General features: G+C 51.0%; 7 protein-coding genes and 2 non-coding genes across 9 annotated transcripts; 4 read left to right on the top strand and 5 right to left on the bottom strand.

The window, feature by feature from the left end:
* Nucleotides 1–21: 21 nt before the first annotated feature.
* VPS41 (Vacuolar protein sorting-associated protein 41) lies at nt 22–4,218 on the top strand (the record flags this gene model as incomplete). The annotated part of the gene is made up of 6 exons (XM_014692281.2): nt 22–399; nt 464–490; nt 547–1,502; nt 1,563–3,315; nt 3,373–4,143; nt 4,195–4,218. 6 exons carry the CDS (start codon nt 22–24, stop codon nt 4,216–4,218), a joined length of 3,909 nt encoding a protein of 1,302 aa, XP_014547767.2.
* Nucleotides 4,219–4,718: 500 nt separating this feature from the next.
* Nucleotides 4,719–5,547, bottom strand: G6M90_00g044320 (uncharacterized protein; the record flags this gene model as incomplete). Its single annotated transcript, XM_014692280.1, has 3 exons — nt 4,719–5,263; nt 5,336–5,398; nt 5,463–5,547. The coding sequence occupies 3 exons, from the start codon at nt 5,545–5,547 to the stop codon at nt 4,719–4,721; spliced, it is 693 nt and encodes a 230-aa protein (XP_014547766.1).
* Nucleotides 5,548–7,360: 1,813 nt separating this feature from the next.
* On the bottom strand, nt 7,361–7,453 carry G6M90_tRNA00000043. The gene has a single exon. It is a non-coding gene; the product is annotated as a tRNA-Ala (tRNA).
* A 138-nt stretch (nt 7,454–7,591) lies between these two features.
* G6M90_tRNA00000042 lies at nt 7,592–7,683 on the bottom strand. Its single transcript has one exon. It is a non-coding gene; the product is annotated as a tRNA-Ala (tRNA).
* A 760-nt stretch (nt 7,684–8,443) lies between these two features.
* Nucleotides 8,444–10,334, bottom strand: G6M90_00g044310 (uncharacterized protein; the record flags this gene model as incomplete). The annotated part of the gene is made up of 2 exons (XM_014692279.1): nt 8,444–9,000; nt 9,059–10,334. 2 exons carry the CDS (start codon nt 10,332–10,334, stop codon nt 8,444–8,446), a joined length of 1,833 nt encoding a protein of 610 aa, XP_014547765.1.
* A 1,607-nt stretch (nt 10,335–11,941) lies between these two features.
* GATB (Glutamyl-tRNA(Gln) amidotransferase subunit B) lies at nt 11,942–13,801 on the top strand (the record flags this gene model as incomplete). The annotated part of the gene is made up of 1 exon (XM_014692278.1): nt 11,942–13,801. The coding sequence occupies one exon, from the start codon at nt 11,942–11,944 to the stop codon at nt 13,799–13,801; it is 1,860 nt and encodes a 619-aa protein (XP_014547764.1).
* A 598-nt stretch (nt 13,802–14,399) lies between these two features.
* On the top strand, nt 14,400–16,508 carry FRS2 (Phenylalanine--tRNA ligase alpha subunit; the record flags this gene model as incomplete). The annotated part of the gene is made up of 10 exons (XM_014692277.1): nt 14,400–14,775; nt 14,844–14,863; nt 14,941–15,302; nt 15,358–15,436; nt 15,497–15,601; nt 15,657–15,932; nt 15,996–16,062; nt 16,118–16,150; nt 16,209–16,287; nt 16,358–16,508. The coding sequence occupies 10 exons, from the start codon at nt 14,400–14,402 to the stop codon at nt 16,506–16,508; spliced, it is 1,548 nt and encodes a 515-aa protein (XP_014547763.1).
* Nucleotides 16,509–17,241: 733 nt separating this feature from the next.
* Nucleotides 17,242–17,658, top strand: G6M90_00g044280 (uncharacterized protein; the record flags this gene model as incomplete). Its single annotated transcript, XM_014692276.1, has 2 exons — nt 17,242–17,434; nt 17,483–17,658. The coding sequence occupies 2 exons, from the start codon at nt 17,242–17,244 to the stop codon at nt 17,656–17,658; spliced, it is 369 nt and encodes a 122-aa protein (XP_014547762.1).
* Nucleotides 17,659–18,043: 385 nt separating this feature from the next.
* Nucleotides 18,044–18,925, bottom strand: ADY2 (Accumulation of dyads protein 2; the record flags this gene model as incomplete). The annotated part of the gene is made up of 2 exons (XM_014692275.1): nt 18,044–18,605; nt 18,675–18,925. The coding sequence occupies 2 exons, from the start codon at nt 18,923–18,925 to the stop codon at nt 18,044–18,046; spliced, it is 813 nt and encodes a 270-aa protein (XP_014547761.1).
* Nucleotides 18,926–21,882: the final 2,957 nt, after the last annotated feature.

Below are 21,882 nucleotides of genomic sequence, written 5' to 3'. Positions count from 1 at the left end.
GACTGCGAGGCTGTCAGTACAATGACTGACCAGTCCGATCGAGCTGCTGGAAGGCTGGGACCCGAACCGCAGGACACTCCCGACACTGCGCCCGACGATGAAGCTGTTAACGACCCGGAGACCCCTGTAGCTGATGGCCGTGGAGAGCTCGTAAGTCTAGAGGGAAATGAGCCATGCGCCGCTTCCGCTGGCCAAGGACGTGGAGATGACGACAGTGAAGGGGAGCAACCAGAAGAGGAAGAGGAAGAAAATGATGAGGAGGATGAGGAGGATGAGGATGACGAAGACGACGAAGATGAAGAGCCGCGTCTCAAATATGCTCGCCTGACCCAGAGCTTGAGTGGCTTGTATCGTAATGGCGATGCGACGAGCGCATTTCTGGTCGGAGGAGACAAAATGGTACGTTTGTTCCCTTCGCTCGCACCTATGATCTCCTCATTGCACTGTACTAACTTTGACCTAGATTATTGGGACTCACAACGGTAATATCGTATGCTTGCTCTTCAAATTCGTTACAGCAAAGGCCATCCCTAACGCTAGCCCCAGAATGTCATTCAACTGCCTACTCTACAGCCTCTTCGAATCTACCACGCGCACTCTGCATCTGTTACCAGCATCTCGATATCTCCATACCCCCCTCCGCTGCCACACGACCGCATAGAAACCCCAGCACGGCCTCAGCAGCCCCAACCCCAACCAAGTCCGCGGCCAGATGCGTCTCCTGCCGGGGCGTCTAGGAGACCAAAAGAACCACCACAACTGCCAAGAATACCCTCCAACGATATCTACATTTCCACCTCATCTATGGATGGCAATGTTTGTGTTCAGTCGCTTCTAGACATGAAGGACGTTCATCTACGAAACTTCGCCCGACCCGTCCAAGCCGTTGCGCTCTCCCCGGAGTTCAAATCTGACCGTACATATCTATCCGGCGGTTTGGCTGGCCAACTCATCCTAACGGTAGGCGGTGGCCAAGGGAGAAGTACTTCCACAACGACCGGAACGGCTGTCGCGGCTGCATCTGGCTGGCTGGGCACCATGGGCTTAGGGACAAACACTGGCAAAGACACGGTTCTGCACTCGGGAGAAGGTACTATAAGCAGCATTAAATGGTCGCTTTCTGGAAAGTATGTGGCTTGGTTAAACGAATTTGGGATCAAGTTTATGCGCTCCAAGCTTCACCTTGAAAGTGCTGAAGCCGAGGGAGCATGGCATCGGATCGGACACTGTGATCGACCACAAACAGAGGAGTGGGATACCATGGCGAGCGTGTGGAAAGGTCGACTAGAATGGGTCGATGAGCAAGCCATTGAGACTGATGAGTCTCGGTTTTCAGGAGACGGTGCTGTCAACCTCGTAACCCCGACTCCCAAAAAGACTGTTGAAAGGCTCCTTGTCGGCTGGGGCTCGACCATTTGGATTATTCACGTCCATCATGGGGCTACTAGTGGTGGAAGACACGGTCGCGATAAGCCGTTTGGTCGAGCAGAAGTCGCCAAGATGTAAGTGTTTCCAAGACCCTAATGTCGGGTGAATTTGGTATCTCTCTAACAAAAGGGAAGCCTGCGGATGGACTGCATTATCTCAGGAATCTCCCTATACACTCAGAGCACTTTGCTTGTTCTTGCATTCTGCCCAACAGACGATGACGATGACGATGACGAAACACCAGAAAAAGCAATTCGGGGCCACAAATCAAATATATCTGCAGGATCTGCAGGAAGTGAACCGTCTGGAGGCAAAAGACGTCGCCAAAACAACCAACCTCCCGAGTTGAGGCTTATCGATCTTGATTCTCAGATGGAAGTAGATAAAGACCGGCTTGGCGTAAGCAGGTTTGAGCGCCTCGGCCCGGCAGACTATCACCTCGGCCTTCTTCCAGCTCAAGCAGCAGCCACCGCAGTCGCATCTAAAGGCGCATTAGAAGCTCTTGCTGGTTTCGGCAACGACATGTGGAATGCTGCAATTAATCCAAAGTCGCTTTTTAGTTCTGGTGCTAGTATAATAAGCAAGGATAGCGGAGAGGACACCGCCTCCGTCTCGAAGACGCTCAGTGCGACAGGAACACTTCGAAGGGGGCAGGTCAAGGGCTCAGGTCCCGTCACTATTCACCCAAGTTTGACCAAGCCGGGCATCAAGATATTCATACACAGTCCGTATGACTGTATTCTTGGTACCAAAAGAGATCTGGCGGACCACTTGGCCTGGCTCGTTGAGCACGAACAGTTCCATTTGGCATGGGAGCTGTTGGATGAAAACCCTGAAATTATCGCGACAACACCAGAGAGGCCCGGTGACGTACCACCGGCAACTCCATCAAAAGGCCAGGCCGCTGTGGACGAGTTCTTCGATGGTGACTCGGTCGTGGAGTCCACCCAGCAGGACATTCACTCCCACTCCGTTCGGGAGAAGAGACGAATTGGAGAGCTGTGGATTCAGCAGTTGATAGAGAACGGCAACTGGCGACGAGCAGGAGAAGTTTGCGCCAAGGTGCTTGCTACTCCAGGCCGGTGGGAGAAATGGGTGTGGACATTTGTAGGCGCCAAACACTTTGACGAAATTACACCGCATATTCCATCGCAGACAATGCACCCCCCTCTTCCAACCACAATATATGAGGTAGTTTTGGGACATTACATCCAGAACGATAAACCTCGGTTTCGGGAACTGCTGGATCAATGGTCAACAGACTTGTTTGACGTCAGAGCCATCACCACAGCTTTGGAAAATCAACTCAAATTTAGGGATGTGCAAGAGGATAGCATCGAAGACGGAGAGAAGGGTAGGGACTGGCTGATTGTCATGGAAAGCCTGGCGCGGCTTTATGAAGCCGGCGGGCGACATCGGGAGGCCTTGAAGTTTTATATCAAGCTTCACGACGCTGACTCCGTTTTCCGTCTTATTCGTGACCGCCATCTCGCCGAGGCCGTTGCTGATGATATTCCGGGTTTCATTGGCTTGAGAGTATCTAGGGAAAGAATGAAGCAAATGACCGAACAAGACCTTGTCGAAGCGACTTCGGAGGCCATCACCTTGCTTGTAGACGAGGCGCAGCATGGACTTGTTCGTCCTGATGTCGTTGTCGAGCAGCTGGAGGCTAAAGCGCTCTATTTGTATCTCTTTTTTTACCTCAAAGGCCTGTGGAGAGGACAGGGCATCAGAGAACACTCTGCCGAGAATATTGATCGACTAGTTATGGATAGTCAATCCTTGGTGGACAGCTATGCCGACTTGGCAGTCCACTTATTTGCAACATATGACAGACCACTCTTGATGGAGTTCCTCAAATCATCTACATCCTATACTTTTGAAAAGGTAAGTTGAGGACTTGTTGCGGGTTATTTTCAGTGAAAGATGGCTGACGAGATGCAGGCTGTGCAAGAATGCGAGGCATGTTCATATCATGATGAACTTGTGTATCTATACTCCAAGACGGGCCAAATGAAACGAGCTCTGTACCTTATTATCGATCGTCTGAAGAACGTGCAGAAAGCGATCGAGTTTGCCAAGGAGCAGGACGATCCAGACCTGTGGAATGACCTTCTTGATTATAGTATGGACAAGCCAAGTTTCATTCGCGCCTTGCTGGAGCAGGTCGGCACTGCCATAAACCCCATTACGCTGGTGAGAAGGATACCCGAGGGCCTTGAGATCCAGGGTCTGAGAGAAGGCCTGACACACATGATGAAAGAACATGAGCTGCAGCACAGCATTAGCTCAGGGGTGGCTCAAGTTTTACGAAGCGAGCTTGCTGCAGCACAAAATGACTTGAGGTCGGGCCAACAAAAGGGAATCAAATTTGAGGTGGTACAGCCAGGTACAGCCAAATCTCCAAACATGTCCAGCAAAGGCCAGGTCGGGACGGACAAAGATGTTGGTGACAAGTCAGACAACGGGACTCTGCAACACCGCCATACGGCACCACAACCTGGACGCTGTGCGAGCTGCCACGAGCCATTCACCGAGTTTGAGATGGAGACGATACTTGGATTTGCTTGCGGTCATGTGTTTCATGTCAGCCACTTGCTCGAGCTTCTTCACAAGGGAAAAAAAGCGGACATTGATCTCGGTGGAGCAGGCAGTGAAAATGGGCGGTACTCGATCGGCATGAAGGTTATGAGAGCCAGGCTATTACGTGACAAGGTTAGAGAGGGCTGCCCGATTTGTCATTGAGAGCTTATATCCATTGCGCAGGGTGCCACCGGTAACACGCTGTGAGGCACTTTCGACCCGTGGTTTGTTCCCTTTTTTTTCTTTTCCTCCTTTTTTGTTGAGGATACATACCATCATTAGCGACCCTCATTCTGATCTTCCTTTGTCATGAAATTTGTCTTGAGAGGCTTGTATTTTAGGGCGGCGGTTCCCCTTGTCATTGTTCTTTGGAGTCAAGATGAGTTATTCGGCTTTGATACCAACTTTACGGCCTGTCCGGCCTGTAAAGCGTAAATAGCGTACATAGACGGGATTCGGGAGAAGACGGGCATTGTAATTCTGAACCATTGATTGTATTCGGATGCTTGCATAGGAAGCTCTATGTCTAACTATAGACTATTACGTATGCCATATCATATCGACATTGATCAAAAATGCAATACAAAGAATCCTGGTATGTCCCTATTTTGGCCTGATTTAACCGAAACGCATGAAAATAACAAAAAGTAAGCCACGCATAAATTGCAACCTTTGCCTCGACGCCAACAGCTTGAAACAACTCCGGACTAAAGAACCACGGCCATGGCGAGGATGAGAGCTCCCCAAGCCACGCTGGGGAGGGCCTTGATATCAGCAGCTGCAGCCGCAAGGGCAGAGCTAGTTATCGCTGGGGCACCGGTACTGGATGGCCGAGTCACGGTGCCGGAAGAATTGGTCATCTCAATGGTAGGCTGGTTTGGAGGTTCCGTCTCCGTTGGCATGGCGGCCTCGGTGCTCTCGGCGCCAGCAGAAGCTGGAGCAGAAGCTGGGACGGAGAAGCGAGTTGGAAGGGGGACAATGGGGACAACAGGCTGAACGGCATCGCTGGTTTCGACGGGGCTGCTGGTCTCGGTGGCGGCAGCATCAACGGAAGCAGCTTGAGGGGGAGCTGAGCCGGGAGCTGGAGCTGGAACTGGAGCTGGAACTGGAGCGGCAGCAGAAGCACGACTCAAGCCAAGATCCGAGCTGGGGGCGAAAGTAGGGCCTGAAGCAGGAGCTGATGTCATGACAGAGACCTGGCACTGTGTGTTGACGACGACGGAGCAGAAGTTCATAGAGACGAGGAGAGCGCCTTTTGACTCTGTTAGAATATCGACTCGGGAGGAGGGAAAAAAGCATGCTGTCGCATATCATTCTGACTTACCATTTTCGGTGGCTGTTCCAATGGGTTTCGGCTCAAGAGTCTTGGTGACCTGGCCGTTGGCTACTACTCGCTGTCAGCATCCCTCGCCTTTTCATATCTGAGACTTTGCGCAGGGTAAAACACTTACCACCCGACTCGGCGACAGCACCAGTTACAAAGACGCCCAAGGCGGCGACGAGGCCGGCTAAAACGTTCATCTTGGGGCCAGGCATTATGACTAGTTTTTTTTTTTTCTCTTTTTCGCGAAAACTAGTCCTCGAGACGAAATAACACAGTTTCTGACCTGTAGTTTTGGTTTGTAAAGATGAAGAGATGGCCTTTATCCGTGTGAGAAGGTTTGCTGCCCAAGGAGAAGAAGAAAGACAAGAGAATGAATGTGAGATGTTTCTGCTAGATGAAGAACATTGAATGAAGGAGGGGTTATAGCCCGTCTTAATAAATGCTGGGAAGGGAGCCTTGAAGCGAGGGTGAAGGCGAGGGAGGAGACGAGACGACGCTGTGGTTGGGCATTCTAGGGGTCGATATCCAGGGATGTTGATGGAAATGTAGAATCGAGCTTATTTTATGGGTTCTTTTGCGTTTAATTTTTTTTACATACCTTGATTATCGTGCGTGAAGGTGGTGGTGGTTAGGGGGTTGTCAAGGGAGTCAAGGGAGACGAGGTTGTGGATGCGATGATGGTGAAGATTCAAGAAGGGAGGAAGATGGTGCTGGCTTTCAGCTGCAGACAGAAGCCGGCGTCTTTGCAACATTGGTGCCTGTTTGTCTGTTTGATGTTGCCAGCTGCAGAGGTCTGTTCTGTGGCATATTGCAGCTGGCAGACTTGGTGGAATGGTCGCGATGAGCAAGTGCCCTTGTCAGTTACGACATGTGAACAGGACGTGAGCTGTTGCGAGTGACGACATGGCTGCCCGCATGGTAAAGTTACACTGCGCGTTGGCGCATGTGGACGGTAATGGACAGTGACTAGCTAGTATAGTTGAGAATAAATAGACTTCCTGTAGGCACTTGAGATCAATTGTCTTATTACTATGGTATACTATGGCATACTATGCGTGGCGAGATGTGAGACAGGGTGGATTGGGTTCGATAGCGGCATCTGCCTATTCACCCTTGGGAATGACGGTTATATGTTCCAACAGGGAGTAGAGTGACTGCAAGGTTGAAGGCTGCTCAATTCAAGTATCGCGACCAGAGTTGGACTGACATGTGGAATTGCAAGCTGTCAATGACAGGAGCTCAACAAGAATGAGTGTCACTACCATCAACTACCTGGGTTCACGGTACGAGACAAGGCCAATTTTGGAATACAATGCACTCAATGTCATTTATTGGTTTAACGTTGCTTGCGCTTCTGGGTCTATTGTTTATAGTTTGATCAGCTTTCCTTTCGGGTGGCTGGGGCATACGACCATGACTGCGCCCACGTCCGAGGTGTTGTGATGGACCTGCCACTATATTTTTGGTGAATTGCCTTGGATCTAGGTACTGGGTATCTTGGGCATGTATTTTCCAGCACTCTTTTTCGCCTTGCTCAATGGCTGGTGTCTAACCAAGTTGCATGGAAGCACCCTGTCGTGAACATGGCCATGACACTGTTTGGTGTGCCATATTATCCCACTTTCTGTATACCTGCAAGAACCAACTAGAACTATAATTCGCAATTGAACATGGGAACAGCATCTTACAGAGAGGTCATAATTGGCACATCATCATGTCTAGACTGTGTTTTTGGGCAATTGTCTCGATGTCCAGGGTAGTGGTTGTTGGTGCAAATTTGGGCAAAAATTTGCGCTTCAGAGTAAACTCTACAAAGTACACACATACAACGAGATAGTAAGAGCGGCCATCCTCACATTTCTCAAACGTAAACTCATCTCGGATAAAAAAAAACCTTTCAACAGGGGGCCAGTCCTCCAAGCACGACTGCGTGGACGCAATATTCCACACAAAATCTCACAACAACAGTTTGTCCACGAAACACTGTAAAATATCAAAAAGAAAATCCCCAACGAGAACTATCAATGGACGAACGGGGAATCGAACCCCGAACCACTCCCAATCAACTCGGTGAGTAAACCTTGCTAAGGGAGTATTATACCATTAAACCATCCGCCCAATCAGATGTCTTCTCATGGTCCATAATCAAATCAAATTCTTTCCCTCCAGGGAAAAGGAAGTAAAAAAAAAAGCTCTCCGAACACAAACGGATAGTGCAAAAAGACAGGTATAATGGTGGAATTAAACCACCTGCGATGGACGAACGGGGAATCGAACCCCGGACCACTCCCAATAATCCAGTAAACGAATCTTGCTAAGGGAGTATTATACCACTAAACCATCCGCCCAATGAGATTGATGATAGTTGATCTGCTATTTTGTCTAATGAGGGCTTGAGAAGATTTTGCGTGGGCGAGTGGAGACGGCCGCTTCGGACGGGCCGATCCCCTTTGGTGTGTTGAGGCTAGGCAGGTCACCCGACCCACATCAATCGACTCCACCTAGCAGGTAGGTACCTAAGTAGGTACGTACACTCAAGTGACCATGTCAAGAGCCTGAATTTTATGTGTGATAGCTCTTTGTTACTTGGATATATGCTGGTGCTTCTTTAAATATGTGACTCAGGTGTGGAATCTAGTACCCCTTAGTATCCGGCTTCCAATTGGATGATAATCCCTACCGGTACTTGCTTGCAGCCTTGACACAGCAGCGGGATAGGATTTCGAGCATCAATGGAGGAACTGCATGAATTGCGGGGTCAATGATGAATCTCGAACAATTGGAGTCTGGGAATAGAATAAAATTCCTGGTGGAACCTAAGCTTACACTACTAGTAGTAATCATAACGGTATTGGTACAACTGCCGAAATAGGAAATGCATCGGGCTCACTTGGGGCTTGTCACCTTGCCGGACCTCGTGGCCCATGGTCTCTACACTGAATCTTCAAAGAAGAGACACTGATAGACGTCTCCATCACAAAGCAGTCCCGGTGACAATTATATGAGAACCGACCAGCAGTTACCCCATCACATACCGTGTCCGAATTCGTGCAAGTGTGTACCAGAGTCCATCGGCCATCAAAGTCTCCCCCATCATTCTACTTGGCATTATTGGACTGTTCCCGCAACTACTGCCATGGCACCACAGTATAGGCCTGAATACAAAATCCAGGCCAGTTTGTGTCGCCCCGTTTCGGCCAACAGCCCAGACTGCTCAATCATGACACCCACGCTCAGTGCAACAAACACTACAATGGCCATGCGAGCTATAAAGTTGGGAACGACGGCGAAGGTAATGACAGGCACAAAGACTACACACATGCACGACAGAGCGAGCCTTACAAGTACAGTGTCACCCTGCCGCTGGGGTGTAGCCTGCTCTGCCCGCGTCGACGAGATGCCATTGTCCTTGAAAAACGGTGGGAACTGCTGTTGTTCTTCGGTTGCCTTGGGCATGGGTGTCGGCCCGTCATCGACTGTATTCAAGTCGTCTGCGGACTGCATCGGCCCAGAGAGGGATACCAAGTCATTTTCCGCATCAAGAAACCGCGTCTCGTCGTCTACGATCAAGTTGCTTGTAGTCAAGTACGTCTTGTACAGGTGAATATCGCGCCACGTTGGCACCGGAATGTCTTGGACCTTGCGAAACGACGCCAAAACTTGATCTTGAGAAATGTCAGGCCAACATGGCAACATTGTACTTGTGTGTGCGAGAGGACTTACTATACTGACTCAGCTTGTAGCCAATATGTCCGAGGACCTCGGTCTTTTGGTCTGTCAAGTTGTTGCTGATCCAACGATCCTGTCGACGCGATGCTGGTATCACACCACCGAGATAGCTTCTTTTCGCCGTGTCCTGTGCTTCCAACGCAATAAGTTGGCGCTCCAGTTCTGCAATCTCGTCTTGCATGTACAAGAGCAGACGGTGATTGAGAGCGTCAAAACGACGGTAAATTGGTACGAGAGGCTGGCCGCCAGCGCCACCGGACAACTTTGCCGCCAAGAGGTGGTACCCGCTGGGTGCCATCGTTTCCAAGTGGTTGGCAAACTCTGGATAGAAAGTTCCTGTATGCTGGTCTGGGTGGACATCACTTTGAGCAACACTAGCATTTGACCGGGGAGCCGACGAACCGCCACGGTCGTAGGGCTGGGCATAGCCTCCCCTGTAAGGCACTTCGGATCCGTAATCGCTGTGAATGCTTAACGGGTTATCAGCAAGCCTAAATGATGACTGCTGTCCATTCCAGCTGAGCTGTGACTTTCTGTCGTCGCCCTGATGGCTGCTAGATACAAACGGGTGGCCGTTCGGCCTGGGCTGATGACCTGCCTGGCCGTGATCCGACCAGGTATACCCGTTTGCAATTCTGTGGGATGAGGGACCACTTGCCTCAGACGTAGATGTAGAGTTTTTTGTCGAGTCTGGCGAAATGAGATAATCCATCACACTCGGACGACGCTGAGACGGTATGTGGTTGGTGCTTTGAGGAGCAGATATATCTGGAGAGCCGACCTGGCATGGAGGTTGCTCGTCCTGGTCTTCCTGCGTATTCATCTCTGGCTTATCAGACTCTACATCCTTGTCCAACGCACTCGGGCTAAGCGGAGTCTCGTTGATAGGTGGTGTAGTGACACAGAAAGATGATGGCGGCGTATCGGCGGCATCGAGCTGAGCCCCGGGGTCGTCCTCGTCGAAACACTCATCCACTGTGGCTGGCATGACGGTACTGCTAGGAGCATGAGGGGAAGGGCGGGGGGAGATAATTTCCAAAGGGGAAGAAGAAGCAGAAGCAGAGGGGATATGGTTTGACGCAACAGAATTGTTACTGTCGTCAACAATGCCAGGAGATGGTCCTCCCTGTGCCCCTTTTGCAACTTCACAAGAATCTTCAACCGCCTCGGCTGGGGTAACAGAAGCTTGGTCATCGTTTTGAGCATGCTGGCCATTAGCAGGGACCTCTGGGTCCTGTAATGGCTCACATGTTTCGCTGGCGTTGCTCATTGTTGCGGAATGGTGCTGAGAAACACTGTCATAGTCTTGCGTAGGCAAGCCATAATGGTTCAAACGAGGATTCTAGACCAGGACCAAGGAACGGGAAATGGCAAAATTACACTTATAAATGCTTCGACAGTCATCAGATCCCCCCCCTCGAGCTGCTGTCCAGTGAGCGTGTTGCAGCCGGGGTGGGAGAATAGGAGTCGGGCCCAGGAGAGGGCACATGTGTCCAAAGCATGAGGTAACGGTCGATAATTTGATCAATGTCACACTGCGTGGAATCCCACACAGTCAATATAACTTCGCATTATGATGACCAAACTTGGCAGGGACCGCCTTCGGGCTCTGTCGTTGTACGTACCGAGACTGCCCTGGCTGCGTCTCTTCTCGTCCTCTTGCCCTGGCGCCTCGTGATCTTCGTCTCCCTTCACCAGCTCACCTTTTCGCCTTTCTACAAGAGTAACCAGGACGGGGATGCGGCCAAGAATGGGGCAAAGGTGAGGCAACGACACGTGTTGCCAGATCAGAGGAACTGCAGGATATGCATGCTCTTTGCGCCGAGACGCATGCGCCGGACCACATGCTGCTTCTAGCGAGCACTTGAGCCCAAGACCAAGTGAAGAAGACCGATACCTTTGGGCTGTATTAAAAAGACCAACATTTTGCAACTTGATCACATCGTCCCGCGGGTGCGCCCATGGCAGCGGCTTGGTGACTTGGACATAGTACGGGCATACCCAACGGTGCCCAACGTGCGCTATGCATCAACTATTCTTTGAGTGAGCAAATTGTCGTAGAACAAATTACCAACTAGGTGATTCTTACGGTTGACATGGGACGACATCAGACGAGACCGTTGGCCGAGAGTCGCAGGCCTCATGCATCATGTTGGGGTCGGAATTGGGGCTGGCTTTCGCATTGCTGCAGGCAACACAAAGGGACTTGGACTTGGCTGGCGGCAGCCGGGCCATCCATGACCGTGACCATTGATGGCACAGAGGTCCTGAGCACAGAGCATCAAATAATCAACTGCCATGTTCAATGTTTGACCAGGGACCGACGGAACACGACAAGTTGGAGAGCATTGAACGTTGAAGGTGTGCCGGCTCACAACCAGCACTGAGGTTGACCTCGAGTCTTTGGCCCAGAGACCGTTTTATTGCACCAGTTGACCAGACGCTAGTAACTGGTACGTACCGCCAGTTGGTTGAAATACCGGCCCTGCACCTGGTTGCAGTTGCCAAGTCTCCACCACAGCAATGCACCTGCACCGCCAGACCATCCTTTTCCAAAGCCAGACATGCAAATTTCATTCCGTCATCATCAGCAACTGCAACACAACCCCATTGACGCAACGCGCGTTGAACTGGATGCAATCTGCAGCCACCGTCGTCACAATTTATGGACTGCCTGCAGCCAATTTCCGTCCTTGGCTCAGCTTTAGACAACGCAGGTTGCGCTCCTCGGGCCCAAAACCTGTCAACTAGTGACGAGCACATTGCTCCCGAATGATTAAGCAATGCACACACGGCCCATGACTTCCGACGATACACGCTATCGCCAGATCTTGAAATAGAAAGACCGGAAACTACCCACAATCTCCCACAGTGAAAATGAGGCGAGTGCCGATCTCCGAGGTTGGGAGATATCTTCTCCGTGGGAGCATCTCAAAGCGAGGCTGTTTGGTGGGACGTCATACTCTTGGACACGGCGCCGTGGCTTTGCGATCGCCAACCCCCTTGTCTGGGCACTTTCGAGCCGCATCAACAATTGAAAAACCGACCGCATCTTCGAATGAAAGCGTTGTTCCCTTTCGCAAGCAGCTAAAGGAAGAGGCAAAGCTTGCCAAGAAGCAGGGCAAGAAGAAGTCAAAAGGCGATTATCAGACTGTGGATGGCTGGGAATTGACTGTGGGCATTGAAATTCATGCACAGCTCAACACCGCCCGGAAGCTCTTTTCCCCTGCAACCACGTCGTTCAACGACGAGCCCAACAGTCACGTGGCCCTTTTTGATGTCTCTATGCCTGGAAGTCAGCCGCTGATACAAAGGGAGACACTGCTTCCGGCGCTACGGGCTGCCTTGGCTCTCAACTGCGAGATCCAATCTGTAAGTCGCTTTGACAGGAAGCATTACTTCTGGTGGGACCAGCCGGCTGGATATCAAATAACCCAATACTACGAGCCTTTTGCTAAGAATGGTCATATCACACTCTATGCTCGGGACGGCATTGCTGCTGAAGATGGTGAAAGTGTCACCGTTGGTATTAAACAAGTGCAGCTTGAGCAGGATACCGCCAAAACGTTGACACAAACCGGCAATGTGCATTGGCTAGATTTCAACCGAGTTGGTGTGCCTCTGGTCGAGATCATTACTGAGCCCGACATGCATCATCCTCGAACGGCTGCCGCTCTGGTTCGCAAAATCCAGCTTTTACTCAACACTGTCGACACTTGTGTTTCAGGAATGGAAACTGGCGGTCTCAGAGCGGACGTGAACGTGTCGGTCCGCAAAGCTGACGACCCTTCTTGCAAACTGGGCACACGGACAGAAATCAAGAACCTCGGTACCATAAAAGCTGTCGAGGACGCCATTATCGCCGAAAGAGATCGCCAAATTCAAGAGCTAGAAGCCGGCAGGAGCATAGCTGGCGAGACCCGAGGATGGTCACTTGGATCGAAAGAGACCCGGAGGTTACGAGGGAAGGAAGGCGAAGTCGACTATCGTTACATGCCTGATCCTGATATCGCGCCGCTTGTGATAGGAAATGATCTGGTGGAGCATCTTCGAACTTCGTTGGCCGTGTTGCCAGACGCGGAGCTGGATACGTTAATAAATGATTTTGGATTGACCGCCAAGGATGCTCTATCGCTGATCATTCTGGATAATGGAGCTAGGGTTCAATATTTTTACAAAGTGTTGGATGGCATTGACCGAAAGATGCAAGTCGAACTGGCAGACAAGACAAGACCGGATTTGAAGAGCTACGCAACTCTTGCTGCAAATTGGGTCACACACGAACTGGGCCGGCTGACAACGTACAAAGCCGGGCCATTGGCCTCGGCCGAGCTACTCTTCACAGCGGACGGTGAATGCGCGCAAGTTCCTGCTGCTGATTTGTCCCAACTCCTTTATCATCTATGTCTAAAGCAAATTACGGGCAAGGTCGCCAAAGAACTCCTTTTGTCTATTTATCTCGAAGAACTGCAAGGTAGTGTAGAGGAGGCCATCGAGGCAAACGGCTTATGGTTCAGGGAGATTTCGGAGACTGAGTATCGACAGTTGGCAAAAGAGGCTGTGGAAGGAGAGGACAAGGTCTTGCAGGAATTTATTGGTTATAAGAAGTTTCCGCAAGGAAAGTTGATGTATCTTGTTGGAAAGATGATGAAGATGGGCCCCACGGAGCGGATCAATGCCGCGACTGCTGAGGCCGCTATGAGGGCGCAGATTGAAGCCTCACAAGGCCGAGGTTGACGTTAGCCGTTGGGCATTGACGTTGCTGCACTGGATGCACAGGTGGCTTGTATGAATAATATAGAAGAATATATCAAAGCGTGGTAATCCTTACTCACGGTGCCCAGCCTGGTCTAGCTTTCGAAATACTAGTAGAAGCTCAATGACATAGAAAGAAGGGCTGAACGCGGGGAAGACTAGATGTGACGGAACATGTTGTTATCATGGGTTGAATCATGAATTATGCAATAACCGGCCTGATTTCTAATTAGTGTTAAACGCCAGCTGAGAAAACTGATTCCCTTCAACCAATCATACCAGATTCTCCATTTGATTTCACTCCGTCTTACGCTGGCTAGCTGGCTGACAGCACAGGATTTCAAAGAGCATCAATGAATCTCTCCAACATGTGCTTGGCAGCCCCACTTCAACGTTGACCTGCTTACTCCGAACCTTCTCAACCCATGGCGGGGCACTGTTCGTCAGACGCTCGACCATGGAAATTCTGACGAGTGTGACTCAGGCAATCTCACCACCATTCTTCGCATCATCACCAGCGACCGTTTCTCGCCGCCGGCGTCGCCTGAATTTCGCCTAGACGAATACAGTCCCTCTCATCATGGCGACCTTGAACGAGACCCCCGCTGGGGACCTTGCGACCCAAATCCTCCATGCGCTGGACAAGAACTCGCCCCTCCTCTCGTCTGCCGCCTTCCCCACGATCCCCTCCACCGAGGTCAAGGGTGCACTGGATAGACTTGCCTCCCGTGACATGGTCAAGTACGAAACGATAGACCGAGAAGAAGCCATTTTAGAGCCTGAGGGCGAGCAGATTGCCGCCAATGGTAGCCACGAGGCCCGGGTTTTTGAGGCTCTGCGCACCGCAGTGGAGGGGTTGACAATCCAAGAGCTTGAAACGGCAATTGGCGACAAGAATGTGGTCAAGATTGGCCAGGGCCGAGCCTTCAGGGAGAAGTGGATTTCCAAGACCCCAGGTAGGCCTTTTTGACGCTTTGAGAAATGCGAGACTATGTTTTGGATCACTAATTGGCCAATAATGCAGATGGCAAGTTCAAGGCCGCCGTGAGTAGCACCTACATGCACGAGAAGACAGAAAACACGACAAGATACGAGGTAACTAACGGAAACTCGGGCTTTAGAAAGAGTCCATCAAGGACACCACCAAGGAACAGATGCAGACCATTCAGTCGACAAAGTCGTACCCCGATGCCAAGATGCTCGCTGATTTGAAGAAGCGTAAGCTTGTCCGAACACAGAAGATTATCAGCTTCAACTTTCAAAAGGGGGAAAAGTTTGCTCTCAAGATCCCCGAGGTGGCTACCGACTTGACGGCCGACATGATTGCCAGCGGTTCATGGAAGTCGGCTACTTTCAAGGGATACAACTTCAAGGCCTTGGGTGCCGATCAGCACCCCGGAGCTCTGCATCCCCTGAACAAGGTCCGATCCGAGCTGAGGCAAATCTTCTTCGAGATGGGCTTCCAGGAGATGCCTACAGACAAGTATGCAGAAGTGTTGGCGCACAACGTGAATGGCAAGGTTCTGACTCGTGGCCAGGTTCGTCGAGTCGGGATTCTGGAATTTCGATGCGCTCTTTGTGCCGCAACAGCATCCTGCTCGTGATATGCAAGATACCGTATGTGTATTGAAGTTTGCACATGTTTGGAAATGGTAGTCGGGCTGACGCTGCTGGCAGTTTTACGTATCGGATCCCAAGGAGGCAGACATGCCTAGAGGGGAAGATTCTAGTGATACGGCTGACTACAAGACGTACTGGGATAACGTCAAGGATGTCCACCAGGTGAGTATGGCTCTACATTTGCGCACATATAGCTCGGGGTTAATTCCGTATGTAGGATGGCAAGTACGGCTCCATTGGTTATCGATACCCCTGGTCCGGAGAAGAATCCAAGAAGCTCGTGCTTCGAACACACACCACAGCTATCAGCGCCAACATGCTGTACAAACTAGCGCAGCAGAAGGGCCCTGACGGCCGCCCGCCACCGGCTCGTTACTTCTCCATCGATCGTGTGTTCCGTAACGAAACAGTCGATGCCACCCACTTGGCAGAATTTCATCAGGTCGAGGGTGTCATTGCTGACTACGACTTGACGCTCGGTGGTCTCATGGAGGTTAGAACACACCATATTCGTAAACAGTCCAAAGGCGGTGAAAGTGTCGCTGACATGATGTAGTTTATGGACATCTTCTTCGGCAAGATGGGCATTACCGACCTCAAGTACAAGTGTGCTTACAACCCTTGTGAGTAACCTGCGCCTGAAATGTTGGCGACATGCAGACATTAACAAAGCTGTAGACACCGAGCCCAGCATGGAAATCTTCTCTTATCGTAAGTTCTGATGCATTATTTCCCCCATCCAGTAAAGCAATTTCCTCACCAATTACAGACAAGGGCCTCGGAAAGCTAGTCGAAATCGGCAACAGCGGCATGTTCCGTGCTGAAATGTTGGAATCCATGGGTCTGCCGTAAGTCGCTCAAACCCCAGCAACTTTTCATTTCTGCTAGACTTGATATTCGTCTAACCTTTCCGTGTAGCAAGGACATGCGAGTGTTCGGCTGGGGTCTCTCCCTTGAGCGCCCCACCATGATCAAGTACGGCATCTCAAATATTCGCGAGCTGCTAGGTCACAAGGTCGATCTCAACTTCATGCGGAACAGTCCCGCGGTGCGTTTGGACAAGGAATAGAGCTGGGGATTTTGTTGCAAAGCCGGCCATGAAGTTCTGTTGACGTGGAACGGGAGGGAGGGCCATCGCTAGAGATGGACAAACCCGTCGATCTAGGTGGAGCCAAGTGATGAGCATCAGAGCATAGCAAAATCGAGCCGATTTATGACGATGAATAGAGCCATGACGAGTGTTTATCTGCGCCCCGCCATTGTGAATTCGCGATGTCTGCAAGCTGAATTAAAGGACTACATGCCAGCATTGATCTGCAGGTTTCAAGCAAGAAGTCGTTTAGAAGCGCCTTGACCAAACATGCCAAAACAAAAAGCATGCAGAATACATCTAGTCTCCGAAGAAAAGCATCATCCCGTACCTTTCTCCAATCGATTTGTAACGCTGCGACGAAATGCAACGGCAAGGGTCATAAATGAATCATCTACTCCGATCTCGATGTTCGTTTCCCAGACAAGAAATCGTGCCGCCCCTGCGTCATGCCAACCAAGCTGTCGGACGCTACGCGGCGAACGGGAGCGTTTGCCCCGCGATCTCGGCCACATGTCGTGTCGATGACATCATGCACCTTTCCTGCCCCCAGTGACGATGGACGTTCGATTTTTTTCTGTTTTGTTATTAATACATCTCTCTGGCTACCTGGACCCCAATTGATTCAATTTCACTAAAATAAACACTCTTCATTTTAGAAATTACCAAACATACTTCAACTACTTGCAAGTTTTTCGGAAATCTGTCAAACATGGCCTTCCTTGCAGAACGAGCTGTCCGGTCCGCCGTGCCCATGTGTAGAACCATCATGGTTCAGGCCCCTCGGGCATTCAGCACGTCTGTCGCGATGAGGAAGAATCCGACGGAGACGGTCAAGGACGGGCTGAAGACGGTGGATAGAACCGTTACGGATAACGTTGTTCTGCCTGGTTTGGAAGCTGCCGGTACGTTTTTTTTTTCCCATGTGGCGACAGATTACTGATGGGTTGTAGCAACTGCTGGAAGCAAGATCAAGCAAGGGGCAGAGACGGTTGCTAAGGGGACCAAGGGCAAGGCGGCGGAGATGGAGGGCAAGGCGGAAGAGCTGAAAGGCAAGGCGAAGGGTGCTGCGGCAGAAGCAGAGGGCAAGGCGAAAGGGACTGTTGAGAAAATGAAGAATCAATTGTGATGAATAATTTGAAATCTGGAGCTTACTGAGGGGACGAGTGCTTCTTGTCATGATAGAGAGACGACTGCGTGTCATGTGTAGCTTGCATCAATTAGAGTCCGGTGGGATAGCGACAGCTTTCACAAATATTTGACATTCTGATTACATGTGTACAATCCCTCTGGTCCCACCAAGCCTCGCAAAAATAAAACCCAAAGTCATTTCGACAAAAGACAGCGGGATATAAAGAAATCAAATACGTCAATGGGTATTATAGTGGTGCAAGAACAAAAATACACCTTAGCAACAAACAACGTAGCACCTCAATACCCAATCGCCGGGTAGACTCCAAGGGGGCCCAGACGAGTAGATCCGCGCATGGGATGAAATCCAGAATATCGACGACCTAGACAGGATTCGTTTGGGCCGGAGGTCGTTCGAACTCGCCCAAAGGGAACACGACCCAAGTTGTTGCCGGCGTCATGAGACCAGCACTTCCAGCATAGAATGCAGCAAAAGCGCACAGCACGGCAAATACTCCTCCCGCACGATTGACACGAACCGCCGCAGTGGTATGAGTAGTGGAGATGAACTGAGCAATGCTGAGGAAGAAAAATGCCAGAACAAGCAGGCCCAGGACGGTCAAAATGGCAATGTTTGTTCTCAATGCAGCAATGAAAAAGACGAGGGTTAGGAAGCACCACAGAATCAAGAATATGCCCACGGCGAAGCTGAAGGCGTGCTCATCTCCACCGTAGGCTTCCTTGATACCAAGCTGAGGGACCATGAACATGGCAAACGCAAGCCAGAAGGCGCCGTAGGAGCAGTGGACAGTTGTACCAAAGGTGTTGCCCACACGGAATTCCATAATACCGGCAATGAACTGTGCGGTGCCGCCGTAGAAGACAGCCAGACCGAATACTGCTTGGTCAGGACCGACGCTTCCGAGGGGGTTTGAGTTTGGCAATCTGGTGAGAAATGAGTTGTAGGTCCATCTTGTGAGACGTAGATGAGCATTTGGAGGCAAACTGACTTACCCAGCACCGCACTGGTATAGGCCCAGGACAAAGGTAGTCAGAGCAAAGGCAATGAGACCCAGAGGTCCAGGATTGGCAATCTTGAAAAATTGAGGATCATACACCTGAGAGACCATGGACTGGTAAGGCTTTGGTACTCTCCCCCCAGGACCTGCGTCGGCGGTGGTTGGAGGCAAGTGATGGCCATTATGATTGCCCTCCTTGTAAGTCTGCTCGGCGGCAGTATCGTTGTTTTGAACGGGGGCAGACATTTTGGGCGATGTTTTGTAGTTATCGTGTCGCCGACAAGTAGCTGTTTGCGCTTGGCGGTCTCTTCGCATAAAGCAGCAGTACTGAAGCCAGAGGCTAGCAGGTGTCAGCGCATTGTCCCAGCAGCCATCTCCCAGATCCTTTTATAAACCGGGAACAGCAGGCAGAGAAGCTCCCCGTTTCCTCATCTTCCGCTGCCCCGAAATTGCGTTTCTCTACATGACGGTCGTGGCTGGCCACCAATCATCCACCCACGCCGGTAGCTGCTTTGCGCGCCCAACAAGGAAAGAGACTCGCAGCTCATGCGGGGTTCTATTGGAAGAAGAAGAAACAGAGTGATGGCTTATAGCCACGGGAAGTTCGGCTCGCCTAATGGAAAGATGATTCCTGCTGGAAGCAGCAAAGATGGTGTAGGCGGGCAATGAATTGCGATTCGACACCACAGGTCTGAGGCATCGGCGAGACACGCCCATAGGCTGGGGGACTAAGACGGGAGTGCAAAAGTAGCGACATGGCGTTTCGACTAGGGTGCGCCATTGACGAAGGTCTGATCTGGTTCACTGTTTCTCGTCCCCCTCGCTGTGGAACGTTGGCTTCTAGAGTTTCGAAGGTGCTTGGGTGGACCCCAGCATCACCATGCAGTCATGACTTTTGTAGGGTGAGGGGATGATGGTTTTCGTCGCGGATTGAGTTTCAGGCGGAGGAAGGAGCGGGCGATCGACAAGAGCAGACAACTGCCAAATACAGTCGCACTGTAGCCACGGTCTTTGGAGACGGGGCGTAATGGGCGTCTTGCGTAGGATGAATCTGTCATTTGGTAACTACCTACTTAAAAACAAGAAAAAATAAAATGGGACAAAAACAATCATGGGTGCGTGCCAGCGGTTCGGAAAAGGATAACGGCATTCCAATGTCCTTGACTAATTGTCTCGCCTGCAGTGAATGTTACACCGCTGTGGTTGATTATCATGACAAAGTCTACTATACACGATGCCAAAGCCATTCCAATAGGCGTACATCGCTCCATACCAGTCAATCTGTCAGTGATAAATCAATTGATACCATAAGACGCTCGCATACTCACTAGTATCTGGTTGCGTAGTACCTTGCCAGTCATTCCTGAAAAGGTGTCTGTAGGGTAGATGCGTAAGCTTGTAGGCGCAGATGGAGGCTGCCGACCAACCGTCGATCGATAGGTCCTTGCGGTTGAATCCTGCTGATTTTTCGGATAAAGACTGGATGATATTCACTCAACAGGCAGCTCGAATATCCCTGGGCGCATTAGCAATGGCGACCAGATACGACGGCCCCGGGGGGCAGCGATCCGAGATAGATAGGTACTCCACTTTTCCGGAGCCGTCAGGGGCCATAAATAGTGGGCCACACCGAAGCTGGACTTCAAGACGGCTCAGGAGACGGCGCTGTCACTCTTTGCTCGTGAGTGGATCTGCTCGGCACCATGGTGGGTGCGCCGGTGCAGGTAATTTACGTCGAGGATACTGTGCTCTTTCGACTTTATAGGCCGTCCAAGCAAGGTCAATGCCACTAGGACAGTAGGCAGGTGAAAAGACAAACCAGATGCTTCTTCTTTGAATCATCCAGTGCTGTGATCGCGGGCAATCCAACAGCGAGTATGTAACCAGGTGTGACGTATGAGCAGCCTTGGTTGAATGCCGAGTGACTGCCGGTATCGAGCGACAGCAATCTCAAGTGCAACAATTACCACTTGCATATCACGCTCTCACGCCCGAAGTGGAGCCTGTCAATACCAACTTCGCCAGCGCACTTGAAGTAATGGCCTATGCGCCCGGGCTCGAGGCCGCAGTTGACAACCGGTAAGAAGAGAGTGTCGTTGCACTGCTGCTCGTTTATCGTCGTACAGTCGTCCACCGTCTGGCCAAAGTTCTACATGGGGGGGAATCGGGTGGGGCCCGATCCCCGGACCCGGATCCGAGCCCGATGCCGGCGTCGCTCGGCGAGAACCCAGCCATCTCTAACGCTTCATATATTGTCATGGACAGCATGTGATGCACTCGTGGAAACTCTTCTTAATCCGAGCCTACTTTTGCATCATTCCAACTACAGACTCATGGAATAGTTCGGCAAGAGTCCCATATGTAAACTGGGCTTGTGGGCTGCCGCTACAATTCGACTTGCTGAAATTTCTTATATGAGCTGAAGTAGCAACATGGCGACGGTTAATTTCCTCTTGACTATTGCGAGTTACGAGGAAGACAGACCCTATTAGTCAGCACGTGGGACAAAACAGAACCTAGCATCTGCCGAATAAGTGCCTGCTTCCCTATTGCATATTGAATAAAACTACCCAATACGCATATCGTGATAAACTGTAACTAGCATCGCTGTCTAAAATGAGTTTTGCCCTTGCGAACTTGTTGGCCCAAGTTTACATATGCCGCAGATACGCAATCAGGATCATGACCCGACTCGAATTAAATATCTTTGTTTCGCGCGTTTCTAGCAGCAAGGCCTGGGGTCGGAGAGTATTGGTGTGGATTTTATAAAAATGCCATTCGGAACTCGGAAAAGAATCGACATCAATCCGCTTTGGTCCGCTGTGGATCCCCCGCACGCCGGTTTCCCGCCAACCGCCTTGCCGCCGCACTGAACGGGTATTGGCTGCACTTGCGCACCACGACATCCGGAGTGTGGAAACTTGCTCACCTGATGACAGCCTCCGTCATCGACCTCGTCCTCCATTCCCGCAACATCGCGAGCCGCCCTGGCCGATTGCCTACCCCCGGAAACGACACCAAAACCTGAATCGAACGAGAAATGTAAATTTTACTCAGTTCTTCTTCCTATGCGCGCCCCTCACAATCACGGCAATCTGCACCCACGATGCTCAAACACTCGGCTGCGGCCATCTGCTCGTCCACGTGCTCAGTACCGTGCAGTCCATGCCCACCATCCGCTACCTCAGTACGACGATTCAGCG

This window comes from Metarhizium brunneum, chromosome 2 (assembly GCF_013426205.1).
Source record: "Metarhizium brunneum chromosome 2, complete sequence".
NCBI lineage: Eukaryota > Fungi > Ascomycota > Sordariomycetes > Hypocreales > Clavicipitaceae > Metarhizium > Metarhizium brunneum.
This window is presented reverse-complemented; position numbering and strand designations above follow the sequence as displayed.